The sequence below is a fragment of the Macaca thibetana genome, chromosome 6 (genome assembly GCF_024542745.1).
Source record: "Macaca thibetana thibetana isolate TM-01 chromosome 6, ASM2454274v1, whole genome shotgun sequence".
In the NCBI taxonomy this organism is placed as follows: domain Eukaryota; kingdom Metazoa; phylum Chordata; class Mammalia; order Primates; family Cercopithecidae; genus Macaca; species Macaca thibetana.
This window is the reverse complement of record NC_065583.1, coordinates 50136801-50161649: the sequence shown is the minus strand read 5'-3', so window position 1 is coordinate 50161649 and position 24849 is coordinate 50136801. Positions and strand designations below refer to the sequence as shown.

At 36.5% G+C, this 24849-nt stretch overlaps 1 protein-coding gene across 10 annotated transcripts in view; it reads right to left on the bottom strand.

The window, feature by feature from the left end:
- RAPGEF6 (Rap guanine nucleotide exchange factor 6) overlaps window positions 1–24849 on the bottom strand; it is a 219071-nt gene that overhangs the window by 101442 nt on the left and 92780 nt on the right. For 9 of the 10 annotated variants that reach the window (XM_050792727.1, XM_050792725.1, XM_050792724.1 and 6 more), the window contains one exon: window positions 5539–5670. In XM_050792727.1, the coding sequence (XP_050648684.1) occupies window positions 5539–5670 (132 nt within the window). Of the gene's footprint in view, window positions 1–5538; window positions 5671–15440; window positions 16539–24849 lie in introns of those variants that run through there. The other variant, XM_050792730.1, reaches the window with a different exon arrangement.

Below are 24849 nucleotides of genomic sequence, written 5' to 3'. Positions count from 1 at the left end.
GGGTAGAAGAGTATGATTAAAACACAAGGCTAGGAAAAGGCAGACATGTTCAGGTAATAACGTACATATGTGATGGGGCAGAATCTAGAATGTGTAAGTGGGGAAAGAGTAAAATATAAAACCACATTGTAGTCAAAGGTAAAAGGCTTGGAATTTAAAATTAAGAGTGTAATTTAGATAACAGTGAAGCATTAAAGCTTTTTAAATACAGGAGTAATCAAAAATCAGAGCAATTTATTTCAAGTGGGAGTTTAAAAATGATAGTCAATAATATCAGATTTTGACTAGGACTCAGATGATATATACATATAAATTTTTTTTTCTGTGACGGAGTCTTTCTCTGTCGCCCAGGCTGGAGTGCAGTGGCGCAATCTTGGCTCACTGCACCTCTGCCTCCTGGGTTCAAGCGATTCTCTTGCCTCAGCCTCCTGAGTAGCTGGTGCATGCGCCACCTCATGTGGCTAATTTTTTTTGTATTTTTAGTAGAGATGGGGTTTCACTATGTTGGCCAAGCTGGTCTCAAACTCCTGATCTCAAGTGATCCACCGAACCCAGCCCTAGACGATATTCTTAATAGAAATATTTAAGAAAGGTGGAAGAGAACATGTGGTGACTTGGGGTGACAAAAGAACATACTAGTGAAAATGTGGCGCCAGGTTTCTGAAGAGATTGGCACTCAGAGCTGTGCATTAGGAAATCATGTTGCCACAGAGGTGGTAACTGAAGCCTTGGGATTTTTAAGAACACGCTTACACCCTATATAAAAACTGAAAAAGTAGGTGGGGGATAAATGTGTGCCTTGAATTGTTTAAGAATGAGTTTACAAAAAGACAAAGTGCTTTTGTTCAAGAGTCAGTATTTCACAGTTTTCCAGCTCATGGAAAAGACTGAAATAAATAGAAAAACGAATCTAGAAAGAAGTACTCCTTATTCTCTTGAGTACTCTTTGAAGATGCATGAAATAGTCTATCTAAGAACACTCTAACACCTTAATGTATACTTTAAAATTTTAATCTATGCTGATTAGAAACACATTCACACTGGAACCTCCCCACTGCCCCCTCACCCCCACACTGTAGTAAATGCTGTATTTTGAAGTTTCCTTGAGGGCCAAGGGTTTTTATTTTTAGACCAGAAGACATGAAAACTCTCAAGAAGAAAACGAAGTGTAGCCACACATTTGGCCATATAAAACAGTGTCAACAGTTTTCCTATTAAGAACTGCCGTCAGGAAAACCAAATCCCACATGTTCTTACTTATAAGTGGGCACTAACGATTGGGTACATATGGACATAAAGATGGGAACAACAGACACTGGGGTCTATTAGAGTAGGGAGAGAGGGGCAAGGGCTGAAAAACTACCAACTGCGTATTATGCTCATGTCTGGGTGATGGGATCATTCAAACCGCAAACCCTCAGTATCACGCAATATACCTATGTAAGAAATCTGCACATGTACCCCCTGAATCTAAAATAAAAGTTGAAATTATTTTTAAAAATTGGGGAGACATCCATTTTTCTGGATGAGAAGACTCCACGTTAGAAAAAAATGCCCAAATTAATCTATATATAGTCTTCTGTCCCACAAAAAAAGCTGGATTTCACTTGAAGCGTTTCTAAATTTCTAGAAGAATAAAAGCAGAAACACTAAAAAAAATAGCTGTTAGGATATCTTCCCCTCAACTCTCCAAATTAAAAACACTTGTATCATTTCACAAGGCTTTGCTTATGGTGTTAAAGGCTAGGTGTTCACTTAAAAAATCTCTGAGATGCTAAAATTCAAGTAACTAGACAAATCACTTCAACTATCCCTGGTTAAGATACATACATTGGTAATGTACACCTGTAACTAAGGAGTATATTCATAGCTCCAACAGGGAATCTAAAGGTAGCCTAAGGTGAAGGGAAAGATCAAGGGTCCAGTACTGGTATTTAATTCTTCTCCTTGTTTTATTCCCAAGGATCTGATTGGAAATATTCGTGTATGTGCATGCACACATACACACACAATTCAGTTAGTTAGATATTTATCTTATCCATGGATTAAAATTATAGAAATCTTGTACTTTGGAGGGTATATCTTATCAACCTATTATAATTCTGTGTTTATTCCTTTTACTCTCCTTTAAATATTTTCCAAATTTTTTTCAACTTTTAACTATACAATCTATTTACGTCCTCAAGAGTAGTTAAATAAACAAATGATAATGTTGGTTTAAGAAACATAATAAAAACTACCCACAAACCCACCACTAGTAGAAAAACACTGTTTACTAATTGGTGCTCTTGAACTCGGATTTTCATTCTGTATCTACAAATATAAAAGCATGTAGGTATATATATTTAAAGAAATATAATGTTAATCCTATATACTTATCTCACAGATATGATATATAAGATTTTATACATATGAGATATAAAAAATATGTAAGTATGTAGGTGTATATTTTTATGATTTTGATTTTTTACCTTTTGTGTTCATCTTTATTGGCTTCTTTTTGTTTTGGCATTTATGCTGTTTCTATCTTTTGGCTATTGTCCTAAAGTTAACTGTTATGTCAGAGTTTGAAATTTTTTTTTTTTTGGAGACGGAGTTTCACTCTTTGTTGCCCAGGTTGGAGTGCACTGGTGTGATCTTGGCTCACAGCAACCTCTGCCTCCTAGGTTCAAGTGATTCTCCTCCCTCAGCCTCCTGAGTAGCTGGGATTACAGGAATGCTCCACCACCCTGGCTAATTTTTTATTTTTAGTAGAGACGGGGTTTCTCCATGTTGATCAGGCTGATCTTGAACTCCCGAACTCAGGTGATCCGCCTACCTCTGCCTCCCAAAGCTCTGGGATTACAGGCTTGAGCCAGCGTGCCGGGCAGCAGAGTTTGAAAATTTTTATCTTCTTTGATCACTCTTAAAAAATTTTATCTTAGGTTTTATATATTTGATGTTAACATTATTATAAGTTTCTCCTTTAAATTTCTTCATTCTTATTTTGGTTCTAGAGTTTTAATAATTTTGTTCCTTTTATCTGTTCGTGCTCTCTAAATTCATTACCACTTTTATTGGTTAATTTATAAGTTTCAATGCACCATATTTTTTGAAACTATATGATTCCATTTATATGACCTTCTGGAAAAGGCAAAACTTTATGGGTAGAAAAGAGACTGGTGGTTGCCAGGGCTTAGGATAGGGGTCAGGAGAAGGGACTTGACTGCAAAGGGTCATATGGGTACTTTCTGAAGTGATGGAAATATTCTACATATTGACATAGGCTATGCCTTGGTCCTGCAGTAGAACACCTCCAACCAACACCAGCAGGTGTATTCCAGTCTCATCCTCAGGTTGTCCAGCTAAAAGGCGAGTGATCTGCAGGTGCTAATATAAGTGCAATGCTATAGGAGCTCCTGTAGCATCTTTGCAAAGATGTAGGGACCAACTGTGTACAGTTCATCTTCTAGTTCACAATAAAGCATTGGTCTTTCCAAGTGACCTTGAATCTTAATCTGTGCACTATTCTGGCTTAGAGACATGGATATCCCAGTGATACCAGGTTCCTATAGTTTTTCTTTTCTTTTCTTTTTTGAGACAGAGTCTTGCTCTGTTGGCCAGGCTGGAGTGCAGTGGCATGATCTTGGCTCGCTGCAACCTCCACCTCCTAGGCTCAAGCAATTCTCCTTCCTCAGCCTCCCAAGTAGCTGGGATTACAGGTGTGTCACCACGCCCAGCTAATTTTGGAATTTTTAGTAGAGACAGGGTTTCACCACGTTGGTCATGCTGGTCTTGAACTCCTAACCTCAGGTAATCCGCCTGCCTTGACCTCCCATCCTACAGTTTTTCAACACCAAACCTCTGTGTATAGTCTCAGAGAGGTCCAGATATTCTCACATGTCCTAAGAGAAATCTACAGCCACATCCCTGAACTTCACTGATCCAGGGTCAATCTTCCTCAGCATTTTCTTCTGGAAAAACACAGTCTACCTTGATTTTTACATGTGCAACAATTCTTCTTTCACAAGATAACTCTTTTGGGGAGGGGCAGAATGCATGAAGCCCAATAGGTACACAAGCACTAAGTGGTCCCAGAGCCATTGTATTAACTTGTTTCATCTCTCTTTTAATTCTTTGTTCTCTATTATAAAATGGAGAACAGGGAAAAATTCCTTGTTCTGTATACTGTAAAAAGCAAACAGGGAGATACAGATGACCACAGCAATGACCTTTGTTGAGAAAAGCCACATATAAACCAAAAAAATGGGTATTGTCTTTGTTCCATCTTGCATCTGCCTACAAACTTCCCTGAATAGAAGAAGGCTGTTTTCCTAAAATATCTCAATCTGGGTAACTCTGTAGAACCAGTCTAAAATGCTTTCCTCAGACAACAATGATACTATTTCTACAAATCTTAGTATATGGTAGCCACTAGCCATATGTGGTTATTAGGCACTTAAAACATGGCTAGCCAAATTGGGATGTGCCGTAACTTTAAACTCTGTTTTTTGATGACTTAGTACGAAGAAGGAATGTAAGGTAACTCATTCATAATGTTAAAACATTAAATACATGTTTTAATTATAATATTTGGTTATACTGCACTAAATAAAACATATTACTAAAATGAATTTTACCTGTTTCCTTTTATATTTTTTAATGTGTTTACTAGAAAATTTAAAATTAAATACGTGGCTCATGTTAAATTTCTATTTGACAGCTCTGGAATAGATAATATATTTGAATTCCTTAACAAACCAACCCTGAATATCATGCATTCCTCTTGTTATTTTATTTAAACTGTTTTATGTTCTATACTCATAATCTCTGACAAAATCAACCACTGGGCTCCACACCCAGGGAACTGCCCCTTACAACTTGCATTAAAGGAGACATCACTGGAAGTTCCACTATCTGGATCCCGAAATACTTATTGCCCTGGCTTGAACCTAACTTGGGTTCATTCTCAGCACGATCATGTGAGGATTCTCTCAGTTTATGGGTCTTCCTAGAATCTTCTCCCCACTATTACAAGGATCACTGAAAAGCTCAGTAAGTTTGAAATTGTGTCTTTTGGGTTTTAGAAAATGGAAAAGTCCATAAATATTCTCACTAATCTGCTATTTAATTCATGCTATACTACAACAACAGAGGCTTATGGTAGAAAAGCAGCTCTAATTTTCTTCATGACTTCTAACTACAGAAGACACATACAGTCAATTATAACAAAATCAGTCTTTTTATAAGTTCAGTTATTCCAAGAACTAATTTTTTAACCAAAACAAGCATTAGACATTAATATAGATTCACCTGGATAAATGAAAGAGAACACTAGATTCATACTCTGCTGAACCATACTTAATCATTCTCAAAAGAGAGACTGCCTCTTTAATCAGGCTTACAAATTTGACACAGTATATAAAGTTTATTTTTTCAAAGACCTTACGCTTGAATTTCACACTCTAAAAGATACGTTAACCATCTAAGGCACAAGCACAGAATATCTGGCAGAACAAAAAAACCATATACACAGCACAGAAATTCCTAAGGTATTACCTGATAGATATCAGATAAACTGCTGCTTCCAGAGTCACTGGCGATGCTACAACCAGACTGACTAGAAGACACATGAGTCACCTGTGGATGAGGGTTGTCTGTGAGATGCATCTTGGTAAGATCAGCTGGAAGCTGAAAAAAAAATAATTTAAGTTATTCTAAATGTCTTTACCTTTTTAAGCGGTTTTGACACGTTAACTTCAACAAATTTTTATGTACATTACTGTGCAATCTCATTTCTAACCCAAGTTCTCCACTTTTAGCAAAAAGATCTTTTGAAATAAGAACCATATAGTACTCTCTGAAACGATTGGGCAATTCTACAATGGTAAGCTCACTGAACAGTTTTCAAAAGCCATTACTAATGATATTTCTGAGGAAAAACTTGGACCTTCTATCCTCCCAAATAAAAACATCAGATCGGCTGGGTGCCGTGGCTCAAGCCTGTAATCCCAGCACTTTGGGAGGCCGAGACAGGTGGATCATGAGGTCAGGAGATCGAGACCATCCTGGCTAACACAGTGAAACCCCGTCTCTACTAAAAAATACAAAAAACTAGCCGGGCGAGGTGGCGGGCGCCTGTAGTCCCAGCTACTCGGGAGGCTGAGGCAGGAGAATGGCGTAAACCCGGGAGGCGGAGCTTGCAGTGAGCCGAGATCGGGCCACTGCACTCCAGCCTGGGCGACAGAGCGAGACTCCGTCTCAAAAAAAATAAAATAAAAATAAAAACATCAGATCTGTCCATTTAAGGGTAGGAATGTTACCCTTTAAACACACACACACACACACACACACACACACACACACACACACACACACACACACATTCACTCTCTCTCTCTCTTTCTCCCTCTCACCCTCCCTCCTAATAAAAAATGGTGACAAACACAAGAATAAAACAGCAATATCTTGGAATTCAGCTACTGGAAGCAAGACTTAAGACCAGTAACAAATTGATTACATTCAATATTCCAAAAACTTTGTGAGCATTTTACACTTAATACTGAATTAGCTTCTAGTTGGCCCCTGAGAGATTTCTTAGTAATCAACATGATTTAATGAATGTCTGTACTAGGCGCAGGTATACAAGAAACACAAAAAGTAAGTGACTCCACCACCTCATCTTGAATATGGTCACACTCTTATCAGGTATGCAGGCTGTATAATATATTTCATACCATAAAACAGACATCTCACAAAATAAAAGCTACAGGAATTAAGACAATAAACAAACCATTGCATTCCAGAGTAGTAAAAGTTTTACATAAGAGGTATGTTTATTTATTTTCCAAATGATTTCTCTGCAACTTGCTATTCAGGGCTTAAAAAAAATCAATTTAATTTTAAAAATAGGGTTTCTTATTGCTTTACTACTGAAAAACATTAAAGAAACATACACATAGTGTATATTAAATGTACTGAGGGAATGACTGAGTCTGAATTATATTATCTCAAGAGGAATTAATGTAATTATAAAAATTACACACGAAGTACATCACGAACTTCCCCTGCTGATAACGGTATGTTAGATAATTCAGATGAATCCTAGTACTAAGATAAACAGAAAACCTGAAATACATACATACATATACACACAGAGTATCTGGCCTCTGAGGTTACTTTTTCTCTTAAGAATATTTTCTGATTCCTAAAGAAAAGGCTAAAAGGCCAAGAAGTACCTGTGACAGCCACTGGCTAAAGAGACAAAGGTTAAATTCCAAGGCCTAGGATGGAAGGGCCATCTTTGGACTGGGACCCTGGGGAGTAAATTAGACTCTAGAGTAAAAGTCACCCAAAAGTAAACTGATGCTACTTTTAGAATCACCTCAATGCCTGATGCTAAAATAAGGTTATATAGGATTACTAGTATTTCCAATTGTTGGAAGCAAACACAAATCCTCACTATAGGAAGAAAGTCATCCTAGGTCTCAATTAAAAAATTTTTTTTCGCATATACAACATCCATTGCTCCGTCCAATAAAACCAGGCATATATGATGAGACAGGATGGTATTGATGAAAAGTACGGAATAAACTCCAGAAACTAACAAAGAAGTTTCAAATAATAGGGTTACCAGACACAGTCTCTAAAATAACTGTGTTTAATATATACCAGGGGTTGGCAAACATTTTCGCTAAGGGCCAAAGAATATATATTTTAGGTTTCACAGGCCACATACAGTTTCTGCTGTATGCTGCTTTTTTAAAAAAAATCTTTTTAACAACTCTTTAAAAATGTAAAAACCATTCTTAGCTCACAGGTCATATACCTCACTGGTCAGAATTGGTCCAGTTAGTGATTTATCATATATAGAGAGAAAAATACAAGACTAACAATTTCAGCAAAGAAAGAAAAAGAATTAAATGAAAAATCTAGAACTAAAATATGCAATTATGGAAATTAAAAAGCCAACAAGTGGGCTTAAAAAAAGATCTGACAGAGCTAAAAACAGAATTTAAAAAGTAAAGACTAGTCTGAAAAATATCCAGAATGAAGCATGGAGAGGAAAAAAGGTGAAGTTGGGAGAGAAGGGGTAAGAGCCACAGGAGATTCAGTAAGAACGTGACATCTGAATAACCAGAGTCTGAGAAGAGCGAGTACACAGAAGCAAGATGATGGCTAAGCATTTTCCAAAAGTGACAAAAGACCTAACGTCACAGATCAAGGAGGTTTAAAAACTCTCAGCAAGATAAAAAAACAAAAAACAAAAACCCACTCCAAAACAAACAAACAATCCCCCCATACCTATTCACACCAGGGTACATGTGTCAGGGGGTGAGGTGGAATACCAAGATAAAAGTTTTAAAGTAGCCAGGAAAAAAACCTGAGAGATTAGATTACTTTGGCAGAAGCAAAATTAAGCTGATGGCTGGCTTCTCAACATAAATTCTGGAAGCCAGAGGACAATTGAGTGATATCTCCATGAGCTAAAATTCTATACCTAGCAAAAACAGTACTCAAAAAACGGGAAAAATAATTTTCAAATAAAGAAAAATGAAGGAAATAATTCCTTAGCAGTCCTACAATGAATAAAATCCACTGGGAGAAGAAAAATGATTCCAGATGGAAGCTTTCAGGCACAAGAAAGAAGAAAAACCAACGAAAATGGGAAATGTGTGGCTAAATCTACATGAATGCTGACTATATAAAATAGTAACATTAATAACCGATGAAGTTTAAAATACAATAATTAAAATACAACAACAGAATGTAAGTCCGGAGAAGGGTAAATGAAGCTATTGAAGTGCTCTCAGTTCCATGCACTGTCCATGAAGCTGTAGTAGCAGACTTGATAGGTGAAGAATGTGTGTTGTAATTTCTGATTTAAGAAAAGCACAGTAAAAAAGTGTATACCTACCAAGTTAACAGAGGGGAAAATATTAAATAATCAAAGAATGGAAAAATATACACCATGCAAACACAACCAAAAGGAAGCTGATATAGCTTAAAGTACACTTGGTGCAAAAGCATTAGTAGAGCCAATAGGGGACATTTTATAAGTATGTGAGGTGATGGATGGAGATCTATATCTATATCTATATCTATATCTATATGTGTAGATAGATGGATACACACACACACACATATACACAGAGAGAGAGAGAGAGAGAGGGTCTCGCTCTGTCACCTAGGCTGGAGGGCAGTGGCATAATCTCAGCTCACTGCAACCTCTGCCTCCCGGGTTTGAGTGATTCTTTTGCCTCAGCCTCCTGAATAGCTAGGATTACAGATGTATACCACCGTGCCCAGCTAATTTTTGTATTTTTAGTACAGAAGGGGTTTCACCACATTGGCCAGGCTGGTCTCTAGCTCTTGACCTCAAGCAGTCTGCCTGCCTCAGCCTCTAAAAGTGCTGGGATTACAGGTGTGAACCACCATGCCTGGCCAAGGTGATGGATATATTAACTACCTTGATTTGATAGTTTCACAACGTGAACATGTATCAAAACATCACACTGTACCCCACAAATACATCCAATTATTTGTGAATTAAAAATAAATTAAAATTTAAAAATGTATAAGGCAAAAATGTCATCTACAATTATGCTATAAATTTTTAATAGAGATCTCAGTAGCAGTCTGAATAAGCAAAACACACAAAAACAAAACAAGTAAAGATATACAAGAAATGAACATAATTAACAAATGACCTAAAGAGTACAGACATAGAATAACGGAACCAAAAACTCCAGAACACATTTTCTTTTAGAGCACATATTAAAACATTTGTAAAAATTTACAATAAGGCAAGTCTCAACAAATTACAAAAGACTGAAACCAGGGAATATTCAGCAGTAACAGTGCAAATAAGGTAGAAATATATAACAAAAAGATAAATAGAAAACTATCATGTTAGAAAATTGTAAATAATCCTCTATTGAAATAGCCCATAAATCAATGAAGTCACATTGGAAATTAGAAAATATTAAAACAGAAAATTAAGATGCCATATATCAAAACCTGTGGGATAAGTTAAAGTCATGCTTAGCGGCCATTTATAGCTCTAATAAAAGGCAACAAAAAAAATTAACAAGCTCATAATTCCTTACAATAATGCAGAAATATTTATGAGGGTATGATACAGTTCAAAGACCTTCCTCCCACTTGGTTTCTGTTATTTAGATATGAAAAAAAAACTCAGCTGGGAATGAAGTAGTTGGAAAGGCAAACACTGAAAATAGCTTTAAAATGTGTGGTGTTTCGTTGGGGTGTCAGGGGTAGAGACAGTATATATTGCAAATTCCTACAGAGGTAAGAAGACCAAGGAGAAGAATGTCATTCATAAAAGTAACACAATGAACCAAAGCCAGAAGTCTGCCAAGTGGCTTCATAGTACTGACAATGTACTGAGCAATCTTCACCCTCACTAGACCCTAAAAAGCAGGTGCTATTATTATCTCTATTTTACTGATGAAGAAACAGAGGCAGTACGATTAAGCAACTTGGCCCAGATCATACACTCAAGTAAGCAGTAGAGTTAGGAATCAAACCCACGTCTGACTCTAGCACTTTTCTGTTATATTCTACTTTGTGTCAGGAACTCTGCTGATGACATAAAAATGAAAACATATGGGCCCTGCCTTCAAGGAGCTCAGTCTAATAGTGGACAATGGAGACAGATTTATAAGCAAACAGCATCTGCTTTCTACTTCATGAAGAAAACTTGATACAGGAATTCCCTCAACCTCTTTACAGAATGAGAATGATGCTGACTGCAGTTAACATCTGAGTTATTTGTACCAAACACACACTTCTACATGTCTTTCACATAGATTATCTCACCTAATATTCAAACAACCAGATGAGGTAATACTATGATTATACCCAATTTATAGAGTAGGAAACCTAATCTTAGAGATGTTATAAAGGTTTCCCAGGGTCACATAGCTAGGAAACTGGGGTCCTGGGATCTGAAACCCAGGCAGCCTGACTAAATCCATTGCTCTTTTCTACTAAGTTGTTTCCTGATACTCAGTTGGGAGTTCACAACACCCGATAGTTTATCTTTTCTTTGTAACAAATGAAGCACAAAGGAAAGGCTTTTCCTCCAAAAGAAGTTCTTGGTTCCTTAAATCTTCTCCACTATCTCTCAGCTTACCTGCCCTTTCTCTTTCTCTTCCTGATCCACCTGGACTCAACAGCTGATCTTTCATCAGCAACTTCAATTCATTTACCTCACTGTCCTTCCAGCCCACCAGGTCTGGCAAAACTTCCCATCTTTCACAGCATCCTTCATCCATTTCCTATACCTGAACTTCTGTGCTCTGCTGCAGATAACATGTCCACAAGGCCTACTGTTAAAGTTCTATTTGAAGTGGCAAGAAACTTTTTTATCTAACAACTTGAATACAGACATTATGAAGTTACAAAGTCTGCTGAATACTTCGTATATAGAGAGGGGGGCAAGGAAAGAGAGGTATTGAGAAAAGGCTAGAGGTAGAATATAATCAGCAATGCCAAGCTAGGCATTTTGAATTTGGTTCCTATAGACAACATAGAGTTATTATAGGTTTCTGGGAAGGGCAGTGATAAAAGAACTGCATTTCTCAGTTAGACTAGATTTTGTTACAATAGAGGGCCCTCAGATCACTAAGGCTTACCCTAGTGAAGTGTACAGGCAACTTACAGGGTAACTACTATAGTATACAGAGACTCAGATATCCAAACTGTTTAGGTGTTTTTGGCTCTGCCATCTCAACATAAGGCCATTGAGGTCACAACAGCAGGAAAAACAAACAAACAAACAACAGCTGGAAGAGAATGTTAACCTTGCAAGTAATCAGGGAAATAAAAACTAAAACAAATACTTTTTTCCCCATCAAATTGGCAAAAAGCAAGTCTGATAATACAAAATGCAGGAAAGACTATGGAGGAAAACAATATTCTCACAAACTGCTAATGGGAGTATGAACTGGTATAACCATTCTGGACAACAATTTGAGGAGTAGCCACTTTGGGGAGCAAATGTTTTAAAACATATCTATCTTATGACTCAATATTCCACTTAGGGTACCTACTCTTAAGATCACTCTGGAAGGACAGAAGGTGAAATAGAAGAAAATGGTACACACAAGAGATAGGAGACACTAGTTGAAGCACAAGACGATGGAGGCCTTACAAAATTAAAAGTAAGCCACCAGAATTGTAAGATAGCTTCTAGGGGCCGGGAGCAATGGCTCATGCCTGTAATCCCAGCACTTTGGGAGGCTGAGGTGAGTGGATCATTTGAGGTCAGGAGTTCAAGATCAGCCTGGTCAACATGGTGAAACTCCACCTCCACTAAAAATACAAAAATTAGCCGGGTGTGGTGGCAGGTGCCTGTAGTCTCAGCTACTCAGGAGGCTGAGACAGGAGAATCGCTTGAACCCAGGAGGTGGAGGTTGCAGTGAGTGGAGATTACGCCACTGCACTCCAGCCTGGGCAACAGAGTGAGACTCTGTCCAGAAAAAAAAAAAGATCTCACAACTGAAGACAAATGAAAATTTTCAGCTTGAGAGAATACTCTAAAAGTGTCCATAGGGGAACAAAAATTAGGCAATCCAGGGCAAAACTTCATGGCATCAAGGATAAAAATAATAATAATAATAATGATAAAACAAAGACTGGACACAGTGGCTCATGCCTGTAATCCTAGCACTTTGGGAGGCCAAGGCATGAGGACTGCCTGAGTCCAGGAGTTTGAGACCAGATTGGGCAAGATGGAGAGACCTTGTCTCTACAAAAAAACTAGAAAATTGACCAGGGATGGTGGTGTGCATCTGTGGTCCCAGCTGTGTGGGAGGCTGAGGTGGGAGGATCCCCTGAGTCCACAAGTTCAAGGCTGCAGTGAGCCATGATCACACCACTGCCCTCCAGCCTGGGCAACAGAGCAGGGCCTTGTCTCTCTCTCTCTTTTTTTTTTTTTCCTGTCCACCCAGGCTAGAGTGCAGAGTCACAATCTCAGCTCAGTGCAACCTCTGCCTCCTGGATTTAAGCGATTCTCCCACCTCAACCTCCCAAGTAGCGGCACTACAGACGTACGGCAGCATACCTGGCTAATTTTCGTTTTTTTTTTTTTTTTTTTTTGAGACGGAGTTTCACTCTTGTTGCCCAGGCTGGAGTGCAATGGTGTGATCTCTGCTCACAGCAACCTTCGCCTCCTGGGTTCAAGCCATTATCCTGCCTCAGCCTCCGAAGTAGCTGGGATTACAGGCATCCGCCACCATGCCAGCTAATTTTGTATTTTTAGTAGACACAGGGTTTCTCCATGTTGCTCAGGCTGGTCTCAAATTCCAGACCTCAGGTGATCTGCCCGCCTCGGCCTCCCAAAGTGCTGGGATAACAGGTATGAGCCACCGTGCCCGGCCTAATTTTTGTATTTTTAATAGAGATGGGGTTTCACCATGCTGGCCAAGCTGGAGGACCACGTCTCTTTTAAAAAAAAAAAAAAAAAAAAAAAAAAAAGAAGTAGTAAAATAACAAACACATAACTAACTACTAACAAAAGTTATTAACAAAGGAAAAAAAATTATAATGAGCTCAGACTTCTCATCAGCAACATTGGAGGCCAGAACACAGTGTAGTAACTTTTTCAAAGTGCTAAAGGAAAAAGACTTTGGATTTATTATTTTGTATTCAACTAAACAATTATGTTAAGAGTAAATATAAAGGAAGGCATTTATGATTCATTCTTCCCCAACCCCCAACAGAACCGTGCTAATAAGACTATTTTAGCAAGAAAATTAATGAATTCAGAAGTAGTAAAATGCAAGTACATAGTAGCATAGGCAAAAACACATGAATAAAAATAAAACCAGTAAAATGTACAGAAAATGAAAACAAGTATAAAAAAATTCTAAGCTTTATGTGTTTAATTGCAATCCAGAGTCAAATTCCATCAACAGTAACATGTCAGAAGAGGGACAGAGACATATAGTCTTACAAATACTTGATTTACACAGTAGAGTACCAATCCAGAATCCTGTTCATATAATGTTTGCTGGCATTTCGTGAAATCTTGGAAGCTGATTTTGAAATTTTCTTTGACTCTTCCGTATTTGTTAAATCTGGGATCGAAAGTTGGCTATCAGCACTCCAAAGGCTACTTTATTTTGCTGGTTACCTTAAAAAACAACCCCTATATCTCATTCTTAATTTTCTTTAAAGTTTTTTTTTTACATAGTCTCACTCACTTGCTTTCTACAAGTGGTTTAAATCTTTGTAGTATAGTGCAGCTATTAAGCATCAGCAATGCTTGACCATATAGGTGTCATTTTCACTAAAAAGGCCATTTAAGCCCTAGCCAGATAATAGCACAAATATACTGTGTACCTAGGCTTCTTTTCATCTCAATCAGCTGTTTGCCAAATGGACAGTGAATTTAAATGTCTTTCCAGAAGCTGCCTTTAAGAAAGATATGCAGTGAGCTAGGCCAGATAAAACAGAAAAAGAGACCATGATGCTATCATAGCATTTCTTCCTTAGTCACCATCAACAGGACAACCTTGAAACAAAGACATGATTTCAGACCATACTAAGAAGTGCCTCTATTGTGCCTGTCTATATGTAAGAGAACCATAAAAAATCTTAATATATTAAATGTTACAATTTAAATGTTTTGAAAAAACATTGTTTTATAATACATACATGAGACAGGAAAGATAACTTGAGTGGCATCAAATTATAGACTATATAAATAGTCACTGTGTATAATAAAACTTACTGAATTAGAGCATATATTTTCCTACAACCTAGCCTGGAAGGTTGCGTAGCACTTTGCTTTTTTGTGAGTTACTATGTTTATTTAAAAATGACAAGTATGATAGATGACCTTAAATAGTCTCCAGCTGCTAATGGTTTACTATACTGAAAATACTTAGAATCATTATTTAAATATTTTAACATAATTGATTTTCATGAGTATTTTCTTCATATTATTTCACTGCTTAAGAATTATCAACTAATCTTTGTAAAATAGCACAATTCAACTGTAAAATAGCACAATTCAATCATAATTTATCTGACAGCATATTAATGAAACATGTCATATAATCTAGAAATTAGACTAACATACCTAAATACATCAGCCATTTAAGAAAATGAAGCAAGTTAGAGTATGATCACTGATAAGTACAGCAATAGCCATAATCAAAAAATAATTCAGTCTGAAGAGAGTACATCTCAAACGCACTGCAATTTAAGTCTATAGATTTAAAAGGCACCTTTCAAATCTTCTTAGAGGTCACATTAGAATGTTTTAGATATTTAAATTTAAAAACAAAATGGCAATGAGAAAGAACTACTTTGTAGTTCTTATTTTTAAAGTTTAGAAAATATAACAACGCAATAAAGCTCATTTACAATTCAAAATAAAATTTAATAACTGGATTAAATCAATTGCTAAGAAAATAACAATTACTTACTTTGGAGGCCCATGGTTGAAGACAATTGGCATAACAGCGAACAAGAAAAGCCATTTCCTAGGCTGGAAAGGGTAGTTTCCTTTTCAAACCAGAGCCACAGTGATGAGTATGGTGATAAAATTCTGTTAAGTTTCTTTTTACAAATCACACACCACTGCAGTGTTTATATAAAGGCAGCCTCTCCAAACCCCTTTTAAAACTGAAATCAGGAGCTTTCAGTGAAGTATTATTCTAAATTAAAACGTTGACTTTAACAAGCAAATCACAGTAAATGAAGATGTTTACAATTCTGGCTCAGAATATTCAAACATATACATGCGGCCTCAGGCACCTGACACAGACACGCAGAGTGGTAGCACAACAGTTAATACAGTATCAATCAAAGCAAACCAGGCAACATGCACCAAATCTGTGTTCCTGGATTCCGTGAAACCTTTCCTCTCTGTGATATAGCTTTGTCTTTTCTTCAACTTATTTCATTCTGTAGAACAAGCACTCAGTGATTCTTCTGCATCAAAAGCAAACATTGTATCCTGAAGATTAAAGTTTCTTCTTTATATTCTTAACCACCAGAGGTTAAAAAAAAAACAACCACCACCACCACCAACAACAAAAAAAACGTTGAGCAAATGGCAGTTAGATGACATATGCTGTAACAGGTTTGTCCTGTAGAATGCCTAAGAATCTCCAAAATTGTAATTATTTTCTCTATTCACATGCACTGTTTACAGCTCTGCAGCACTGCTTCTTATTCTAATGCATCAGTAAAACAGCACTGTTGATGTAAGTCTGGCTTTTCTGGTTAAACATTTTTATATAATACGGTACAAAACCACTATATCTTCTGCTAAAGCAAGACTGAATGTTACTGTCTTAATTCCTACAGTCCTTGCCTGTTTCAAAGCAGCTCCCTAAGGAGAAGCTCCTATTGATTCTATGCTCTGCAGTAAGATGAAATATCTAATAAGAAGGAAAGAGAGTGGGAGGAGAATAGAGCTAAAAGGATGACATCACCTGTACAGAAAGCCTCCAGAAACTGCATTAGATCAATTGGCTACTGTATCTGCAGATGTAGCCCAAAGAGCAATTTATTGAACACACACACACACACACCCCCACGCCCACCCCATCCTCCCTTCCATGAGACACGTCAGCAAGCTAAATTCTTTAAGAAAAAAATTGGCTTGAACACCCTTTTGACTTCACAGTTTTAAAAATCCATTTTGATTTTTAATTCTGTACATTGATACACAGCTATATTTCGGAAGCCATATTTCCTATTATTATTCAAATGTAATACAGTATTGTCCTGCCAAGGTAAAATTATAAGCTCTGATAAGATACCATTGCATTCCAAATAAAGAAGGCAGCCTAGGTTCTCAGATGTCACATGTACTTATTAACAAGGGGTTTCTGCTTGCAAAATTTGCTATTTATCGAATAACTGTTCTGAAAGATACAAACTTCAGGATCACTCTAAATTAACATTAAGAATATGCAAACTAGTACTAAGATTTGTAGGTAGATAGTAAATTTAAATGGAAACAATAGAATTTCATTTTGCAAAGGGAAGCTGGAAAAAAATCACATGTACACCAATAGTTGGAGCACGCACCAACTCCTTTGAGAAAGAATAATGTGCACAACGTGATACTTTCCTGTAGCCCAATGCTCAATTCCTAGAAAAAGACAAGAAGCCAGCAAAAGTAACTCAGAAGAAATCAAAGAAAATGATTAAACCTGCTTCCACAGTGTGGACTAAAAAAAATTGCCCCATTTTTCTATAGAAATTACAGAAAAAGATTTTAATTTTGCCACACCCTCTTCCATCTGAAAACACAATACCACTAGTACCCATCCTTGTTCTTCATGCTTCTGCTACAAGGCACTAGATACTCCAACTAAGCTTGTGATGGTTGCTTCTAATGGCCAAAGTAAGATAGTTCCCAAGAGTAAAATATAGTTATACCCCCAGGCAGCAAAATTATGAGAAAAACAATCAGTGAACAAATCAAAGCAATAGAATTATTTTGCTTTATTCACCAAACACTTTTTTTTTTTCTTTTTTTTTTTTTTTTTATTTATTCTTATTATACTTTAAGTTGTAGGGTACATGTGCATAACGTGCAGCTTTGTTACATATGTATACTTGTGCCTTGTTGGTGTGCTGCACCCATCAACTCGTCATTTACATCAGGTATAACTCACAATGCAATCCCTCCCCCCTCCCCCCTCCCCCCTCCCCATGATAGGCCCCGGTGTGTGATGTTCCCCTTCCTGAGTCCAAGTGATCTCATTGTTCAGTTCCCACTTATGAGTGAGAACATGCGGTGTTTGGTTTTCTGTTCTTGTGATAGTTTGCTGAGAATGATGGTTTCCAGCTGCATCCATGTCCCTACAAAGGACACAAACTCATCCTTTTTGATGGCTGCATAGTATTCCATGGTGTATATGTGCCACATTTTCTTAATCCAATCTGTCACTGATGGACACTTTTATTTTGGGGAAAATGGGATGTGCAACATAACAGGACATGTTACCTGGGAGACAGGTATTTTAACAAAGGACTCCACTGACTGCAGAAGAAACATCTTGTCGTTAGGCACACAAAAAATAAGTTCTTCAATATTTTTGAGAAAAGTCTGAGTCACTTTCTGAACAACACTATGCTGCCAATCTGAATTACGCTGCTACTCATAAAACTAGAATTTAAGTTAAACTAAGTATAATTTTGAACAAAGACAAGTTATGGTTTCAAAATATGTAATTATTTAGATTTTCATAAAGTTTTAAAGAATGTTTTTCTGCCAAAATTCCAAAAGACACAATACCAAAATACACAATACCTGCATTTAAATATAAAATTAAATTTAACAAATGCAAACAAGCATGACTAGTTTTCTAAACATAAAACATGGAATATTTATACAGGTTGATTTTTTTTTTTCTGGTTTAATTCAACCATACGTGAGTTGGAATTCCACTTGATACTTAATATTGTACCTTAATTAAAATCAAACGTTAATCATTCTTTAAAATAGAAAAATGATAGTAGGTACTTTGTATGTACATGAAGACAAACTCACTAAAGATAAAATTTCTAAAAGATGAGTATTTTACACATAAATATCAGTAGCAAGATTCAAGAATACTAAGAATTTCAACACCAGACAGTAATTATATTCATGTATAGTACCAACAGAATATATTATAGCCAAATCAAAAAGCAAAATTTTAATGCACACCTTTCCCCCTTTTTATAAATCATGCTGATCAACACACAAAGAAGGACCTCAAGCTGGGCAAGGGAGACAGCCATCTCTTAGCTGCTTTAAAAAACTGCTGCCCAGAGTGAGAAATGTAATCCACTAGTGCCATATGTTAGACCTACTGTAGTAAACACCAACTCAGTAAAGGAACAAAACTCTCTTTTCCTTTAGTTTGACTTGTAAGTGAAGATGACATCATCCTTTACCAATCATCTCATAGTATCTTCGATTCCAGGGAACTGTATAGTGAACCTATCATGCGAAATCTCCCTGTGTAACAATACCAAGAAAAGAAACAGGCCAAATTCCATACTCAACATGGGGATCCACCAGCATTCTGATGAAATAATGACTTTGCCTTTTAACTACTGAATGAAGAAATAAACATCCTTTGAAGAGAATAGTAATTTATCAAATAACTAAAATAAATGACTAGGTAAATAACCTATTTTTCATTTGCATCACTTTTAGAATTTTATCACGATCTCATCTCATTATCTTATCAATTCAAATGAATTAAATGCAGCAAAGGAGAATGTCCTGATCTACATATTGTCTAGGAATCACTACCAGACAGCCACTTATGAACACATTTCCCCTGCATATGAAATGCCATGATGCTAACCCCTATTAATGAAATCTTTAGCTTTAGAAAGGTCTTTTGCACTACTATAAAATAGAGCAATGTATGTTGACTTTCCAAAGATTCAAATCATGATGAAATACTTTTATAAAAGTATAAATGCCATGTAGTTATTAAAATTTATGTTAACTGTGCATATTATTTATAAACAAAAATACAAACTGAAATACTTGAAATCATATTGTTTAGAAAGCCAAAGATAAGGTTCTGATAGTTACTAAACTAACCGTAAACATATCTTTTATGTCAATATGTGACAACACTGAAAAGAAGGACAGGGAAAGGTTACCATAGATGAAGGTAAGCCATAAGAGGATATACATTCTAGGCATTATGAAAAACAAACAAAACTAATGATAACAAAAACTGGATTTATACTAACCCAGGCATTTTATTTACTTATTACATTAATAGAATTTATTCCCAATCTGCAGTGAAATATTATAATCACAATTTAGAGAAGTCAAACTCCAAAGAAGTTAAAGAACAAAAGAAAAATTCTGCAGTTTTACAAAATAAAGAGTACACTCATTTCTGCATTTTAGTTGTCTTTGGTTTTTGAAATATAAACTTAAATTGTACTGATTTACAGAGTGAAAACACTTTAAGTCTTTTGGAAAATAAATGAATAAATGACTGCAATGGTCATAGGTAACATACAAGCCCTTTCAAAGGATCATAACAATCTTTTCCATCCCTTTCCCTCCATGTTTAACATGAACATCTGAAACGCATCTTTGCAGTTATCAGACAGTTAACTCTAATTACTAGTGCCCCTCAGGACTTCTGCTTTCAAACTGCATACCTATTCCTCAGCCTTCATGAAGGAGGCGAGGCAAGAGTACCAGCATTCTTTTATTCTCTTGTAAGAAACAGTGTGCTTCAGCATACTGTCATATATATATCCACTAACTGATCACTCCCATTTTTGTTGAAAATCTGTCACAGCCACCAGCTGGACACACATGCACTATGAAATATGATCCATCCTTAGGGAGTAATAGAGGAAGAAAAACCAAGAAGGAGAGAGAAACTGTCATCATCAACCAAGGTGATGTAAGCTTCTATAATTAGAATCAGTGAAATTGAAAGAACAATAAAAGGCACCACTATGCTTCTGCTTTCCCTCTAGGCTGTGTATCAAGAATCTTCACACCTGCACAAAAGGATACACTTTGTATACAGTTACTCAAGTATATGCAAACCTAAAGTTTCAAAACAGCATATTAATTTTCTTCAAAAACAGAGCAACACATATAAATGACAAAAAATGAACTCTCATTTAAAACCATCTTTGAATTACTGGGTTCCTTTGTATCCCTTGTTCATAAAGATAACCATTACAACCCTTCTCTACTTTTAAATACTACATTTTCTAGCACTGTAAAAGCCACATACACAACATAGCACAGTTACTAAACACATACCAAATCAAACTAAACAACAGTCAGCATTAATTTGTTTGCTACGTCTGAGTAATTGTTATTCCCCTTCCAACTGGAACACCGTCATAATCATTGTCTTAGACCACTGGTATACACTAATATCTGAGTTGCTTTAAACAATTATCAAAAGAGCCTTCTTTAGCAATTACTCCATAAAATATTTCAAGTATGATAAAAAGTCTTTCTAATTCTGGTTCCCTGGGCAAATCTGTCTGAATTAGTGTCACACCATTAAGGGAGGAAGAACTGCCCCAGACAACCAGAGGGGCATGCCCTGCTCTCCTCCTCTCAGTACTCAAGAATTTTATACATAGTGAATAATAAAGACAATTTTAAAATGCCTATTTACAAGTTACCAATATTTATGTAGAAACTTAAAATAATTTTCATACCTTTAACACAGTAATTTCTGTAACTCTATCCTAAGGAAATAATCAGAGTCGTGTACAGATTTTTCCCTAAAAGCTGTTTGTGATGGCAGAAAAATTGGAAGCTACGTGAGAATACTTCATTACACTCTTATAGTATTATACTAATATTGAAAATAATGTTTTGGAAAAAGTTTAACTGCATGAGAAACACAAACACAAGGATATATAACTAAACATTCAGCATCACCTAAATTAATTATTTAAATTAATAAAAAGATACATAGTCAGTCCTCTGTGTCCATGGGTTCTGTACCTGCAGATTCAAAAAACTGCAGACCAAAAATATTTTGGGAAAATTCCATTAAATATAATAGTAGAGGTTGGGGGTGGTGGTGATTACTTCTATAATCCCAACAGTTTGGGAGGCCGAGGCAGGCTATTGCTTGAGCCCAGGAGTTCAACACCAACCTGGAAAACATGATGAAACCCCGTCTCTACAAAAAAAAAAAACAAAGTTAGCTGGGCTTAGAGGCATGTACTTGTAATCCCAGCTACTCAGGAGGCTGAGGTGAGAGGATCCCTTAAGTTGGGAGGTCAACGCTGCAATGAACTGTGATCGTTCCACTGCATTCTAGCCTGGCTGACAGCGAGACCCTGTCTCAAATAAAACCCAAAAAACCAAAAACAAAAAACCCACTACAACAATAAAAAAAAATTACAAACTTAAGTATAGCAACTATTTACACCACATTTACACTGTATTAGGTATTATAAGTAATCTAGAAATGATTCAAAATACAGTCATGCATTGCTTAACAACTGGGGTACATTCTGAGAAATGTGTCATTAGGCAATTTCATCCTTGGGCAAACATCACAGAGTGTAGCTACACAAACCTAGACAGTATAGCCTACTATACACTAAGGCTACATGGTATAGCCTATGGTTCTCAGGCTATGAACCTGCTCAGCATGTTACTCTACTGAATACTGCAGGCAACTGTAACACAATGTTAAGTATTTGTGTATCTAAACACAGAAAACGTACAGTAAAAACAGGTAGGAAAATCTGACGTCATTTATGTGGTCTGTCATTACTCAACGCATGACTATATATGTAAGGATGTGCATAGATTACACAAAAATACTACAGCATTTTATAAAAGGGACTCAAACATCCTCAGATTTTAGTATCTGCAGAGGGTCCTGAAACCAAGCCCTCATGGATACTTAGGGACCATGGTACACTAAAAAAAATGTGACAGTAGCTATCTCCAGTTTTAAGGATGATAGCAAATTCGTTTCCTTCTTCATACTCTTCTATATATTTTACATTTCTACAATAAGCATTTCTTCACAAAATTAAAAAAAAACTGCTCTAACTTAGCTTTTGTCCTAGTTTTAGTTGTATCACTTCTATGCTTTTTCTCTATTTGTGGACTCAATACCTTCTAACTAGGTACAAAAACCTATCAAGAATTCCGTATTATTTCCTAGAAGATAAATGAGGAGAATTCTCCTAAAGGATATTAGATACTCGTGAACAAAAACAGAAAGTCCTCTTTTGTTTTTATGGTAGAAAGAACCACAAAGAATATACACCTGTTCAGAGTATTCTGGGTTGTAAATAAGGGAGAAGGGAAGCAATATTGAAAAGCTGAAGATTCTTAGAGGTGGGGCTCCAAATTTCTCAGTAGTAGTGTGATCAGCACTCACTGTCTTATATACAAATAGGATTATCAAAGATCCCATTTGCAAACTTCCTGAGTTTAGAAGTAACAAAAATCTGTTCATTCATTATTTCATTCTGAAATTACTTATGAAATACCATATTAAAAACAATCAGGATTTATCAAGCCCACAAATACAAAATAAAGTTCACAATGTTAACAAGTTTCTTCATCAAACACTGACTTTCACTTAAACAGCTCAAATTCTAAATTCTCCTGATGATTGATGCAACAATAGTGCTTACACCTCCTTTAGTTTGACTTGAATAAATGTTTAAACTTCTTGCTTACTGGTGCTCCATGAAGAGACCTCAGCAATCACATGTTTGTACCAAAGTCCTCCAGTTTCTCATGAGGAGGTGGGGGCATGGACCTATTTCTTACTATAGGAATGGCTTGATGAATAAGACACACACACACAAACACACACACACTCCATAAAAGCAAAACACACTTGCAATAATACCTTAAGAGGTCACAGCCATGGTCAAGTAAAAGCATCCAGACATTTTTCAGCATATCACCACAAAGGTGGTAAGTGATGTGGTGTCCTAATAATCACCTTTTATTGAGCTGCATTGACAAATGTACATTAACTCTCTAAACATACTCTGAATCTAAACAAAACATGGAGCACTGAAAGAGAATGGAGAACATGATATAATCACAGGAATAGCAATGAGAAAGAACTGCCTGCTACATTAGTAATGTGTGAGCTTAAAATGAAAAAGTAGATTCTAGTGTGTCATATCATCCTTCTACCCACTATATAAACCCAGAACAAAAGACTAGATGGAAAGAAAATACATAAAGAAGACTCAGCGAAGGGAAACCCTTCAAATTAAAAACCCCAATCTATAATGCTGCCGTGGAAATCCTTCTTTGCAAATGTTCTTTTAGGAAGGGCTGGCTGGCTCCATGGCTGTGCAGACGCTACGCTGAAGAAAGAGAGGAAGACTAACACCTTATTCTGTCCCTGAGAATATAAAAATTCCCTAAGCAACATAGAGAACAAGAAATTTAAAAAATTATGATGTAGTCTACTAAGGAACTTGAGATCTAGTTAATAAGACAACAAACATATAACCAACACTCATACAGACACACTGTTGGTTATTTAAAAATACAGCAGATGGCTGGATGCAGAAGCTCATTTTGTCTATGATCCTAGTGTTCTGGGAGGCTGCAGTGATTAGACTACGTGAGCCCAGGAGTTTGAGACTAGCCTGGGAACCATAGCAAGACACTGTCTCTACAAAAAATAAAAATACTTAGTTGAGTGTGGTGGCACATGCCTATAGTTCTAGCTACTCAGGAGGCTAAGGCAGGTCGTTCGGGCCCAGGAGTTTGAGCTTATGGTGAACTATGATCACATAACTGCATTTCACAGCTTGAGCAACAGAGTGAAACCCTGTCTCAAAAACAGCAACAAAAAAAATAAACAGTAGCAAAAGGAAGGAGAAATCAAGGAGAAGGACTATAATTTCTTAACTAAAGTACGCAAACACCAACAAAGTTTTTTAAACCTTTGAAGCATGTCCAGATTCATATTTGGCTCAATCATATTTCTATAAAAATGAGCACAAATGAGATCTGATATTCTAGAGAATCAAGTCAAAGAAAGGCACACTTGGTGAAACCAAGATGTTTCATGTTTATTGGTCCTGGTTTAATTTTACCATTTAACTCTACATATGTACCAATATTAAAAATTCAACTCACAGGCCAGGCGTGGTGGTTCATGCCTGTAATTCCAGCACTTTGGGAGGCCAAGATCGCGCCATTACACTCCAGCCTGGGTGACAGTGTGAGACTCCGTCTCAAAAAAATTCAATTCACTACATTTCAAAATGTTTATTGTTACATGCTATTCAAAATGAAATAACGAACATTATATAAAAAATACAGGCATTTAAAACATTCTTAAATAAACTGTTAATTCCATTTTTTGT